The sequence below is a fragment of the Perca flavescens genome, unplaced genomic scaffold, assembly GCF_004354835.1.
Source record: "Perca flavescens isolate YP-PL-M2 unplaced genomic scaffold, PFLA_1.0 EPR50_1.1_unplaced_scaf_3, whole genome shotgun sequence".
In the NCBI taxonomy this organism is placed as follows: domain Eukaryota; kingdom Metazoa; phylum Chordata; class Actinopteri; order Perciformes; family Percidae; genus Perca; species Perca flavescens.
The window spans coordinates 247,242-249,405 of NW_021166680.1; the positions used below are offsets into that span (position 1 = coordinate 247,242).

At 49.8% G+C, this 2,164-nt stretch overlaps 1 protein-coding gene across 1 annotated transcript; it reads right to left on the reverse strand.

Moving 5' to 3' along the window:
* Window positions 1-332: 332 nt before the first annotated feature.
* On the reverse strand, window positions 333-1,253 carry LOC114551636 (probable cell division protein kinase ECU08_0230). The gene has a single exon (XM_028572645.1). It carries the CDS (start codon window positions 1,251-1,253, stop codon window positions 333-335), a length of 921 nt encoding a protein of 306 aa, XP_028428446.1.
* Between the last annotated feature and the right edge of the window lie 911 nt (window positions 1,254-2,164).

The window sequence follows — 2,164 nt, forward strand, 5'->3', positions numbered from 1 at the left end:
GAGACACACTGAAATCTGTATCCACTATCCCAACTCTGCTAGGTCCCACCCAAGAAAGCGAGTTTCTGTTAAACAAACTAACTGTGTTGTTGGCCCATTTATTCAAATTGAAGTACACGCTCACAGAACAAGCTATATTCTGATGTATATAGGCCTACTATCCTGTGGCAATGTCATTGTGAACCATGTGCTGATCCTAACTGTCAACTCTATACACAGACAACAAAAGACAAGAATTGTGATCAAGGTTGCTTTCATGTTTATTTTCAATACATACACTGACACATTATGAATCATGTACACATTTAGTAAATAAAGTAATCATGTTCATGCTATTGCTTGTTTCTTTGTCCTTCCACCCGCTGTCGATAGATCCGGTCTCTGACCAGGTCTCTGTCTTCTTTGGTCATATGAGCAGCCTCAGTCCATTCGGTGTCCTTCAGCAGCGCGTGAGCTAAACGTCTCTCGTTCGCGTGAAAAGCCAACAATTGGAAGACAATCCTTTTGACTAGTGCACACTCCATCACCTTGGGCATCAGGGTCTTAGGGTCCCAAGGCATAAGTGATGCATCGGGGTGGTCTCTGGGGCATAACGTCCTCACAATAATCTGGTATGTGGACACTCCAGTCCTCGCGAATGCCACTCTCCCTTCCATGGCGTCGACAATCATCACCCCGAGGCTCCACATGTCTATGGCACAAGTGTACTCTGAGATGCCACCTTCAACAAACAATTCAGGGGCCCTGTACGCCTCCGTCACCACAGGTGTGCTCATCCACTTACAGGAATGTCTAGAGAGGCCCATGTCAGCCACTTGTACGGTTAGATCTTCTGTCAACAGCACGTTGAATGGCGTCAGGTCCCGGTGCACCAGATTCAGTCTGTGCATGTACGACAGTGCTTCAGCCACTTGAACTGAAAAACGAGCCACGAAACTCAACGGAATAACCTCTAGCGCTCGGACTTGCTTGTGACACAGGTGTCCACTGTGAATCACGTTCGACAATGTGTAGGGTGCGTAGGACATGAGCATGGCCATCATTCCATTGTGGATGACACACTCATGGATCTGGATCACATAAGGGTGGCCCTCTAGTACCGTGAGACAGGATAGCTCTCTCACGGTTGCATCTTCTATGCCGCGCTTGTGACATTTCAAGGCAAACTCTTTTCCAGTTTTTTGACACGTGGCTTTGTATACGGTTCCATAGGCGCCTTCGCCGATTACTGCGCCTGTCAGGTACTGCTTCATGATATCCTACGGTCGTGTTGCACACCTAAAGTTTATGGAAGGCTTCTTGACCAATCACCCTGTGTGCTCTGTGATATGCCGAGCCACAGTGGCTGTGTGACCGACCGTGGCTGTGTGTCCGACCACGGCTGTGTCCGACCGTGGCTGTGTCCGACCGTGGCTGTGTGTCCGACCGTGGCTGTGTCCGACCGTGGCTGTGTCCGACCGTGGCTGTGTGTCCGACCGTGGCTGTGTCCGACCGTAGCTGTGTCCGACCGTGGCTGTGTCCGACCGTGGCTGTGTCTGACCATGGCTGTGTCCGACCGTGGCTCGGGGCTATATGTAGGAGCTTGGCTGCTTTGTGTCTTAGCAATAGTTAACAGAGTCTGACATACGCATCCATTCACAGAGTTTCACTATTTCTCATCGGCTGTGTCGAAGATGTATGTTCAGCAGCTGGAGATGTACAAGCACGACATAGCCGAGAAGCATGAACTTTTCAGGCGTATAGTAGATGGAGTCTTGTACGACGATGATGACCCTGACGGTCAGGAACTACTCATGTCCTGTCACAGTAAGGTCAATCCTGTACACATGCTTCACAAAGTCATCGACCACTGCCTCCAGAGCGAGAAGCGAGCAGAGAAGTTCCTCGGGGTTTTGCAAGAGACAAATCCCAATTTGTACACCAACCTGACAACGCGACCCGCAGGGCAAGTACGGTGAGTAAAAGGACACACACGCGAATGCATTGCACGCTTGACTTTGAACCCGGGACAGATCGTGATCTCTATTTCCCTTTGTGTGTTTGTTACAGTCAGGGAAGTGCCTCCGGCAGTGGAAATCACCAACAAGGTCCATTCCGAACTGGGTGAAAGGGTTGAGGATCTAGGGAACATGATGATGAACCAAGAACATTACCGACATGTGGA

Excerpts from the sequence above, each read along its gene's own strand:
- LOC114551636 (XM_028572645.1), bottom strand. The coding sequence starts at position 1,253 with ATGAAGCAGTACCTGACAGGCGCAGTAATCGGCGAAGGCGCCTATGGA.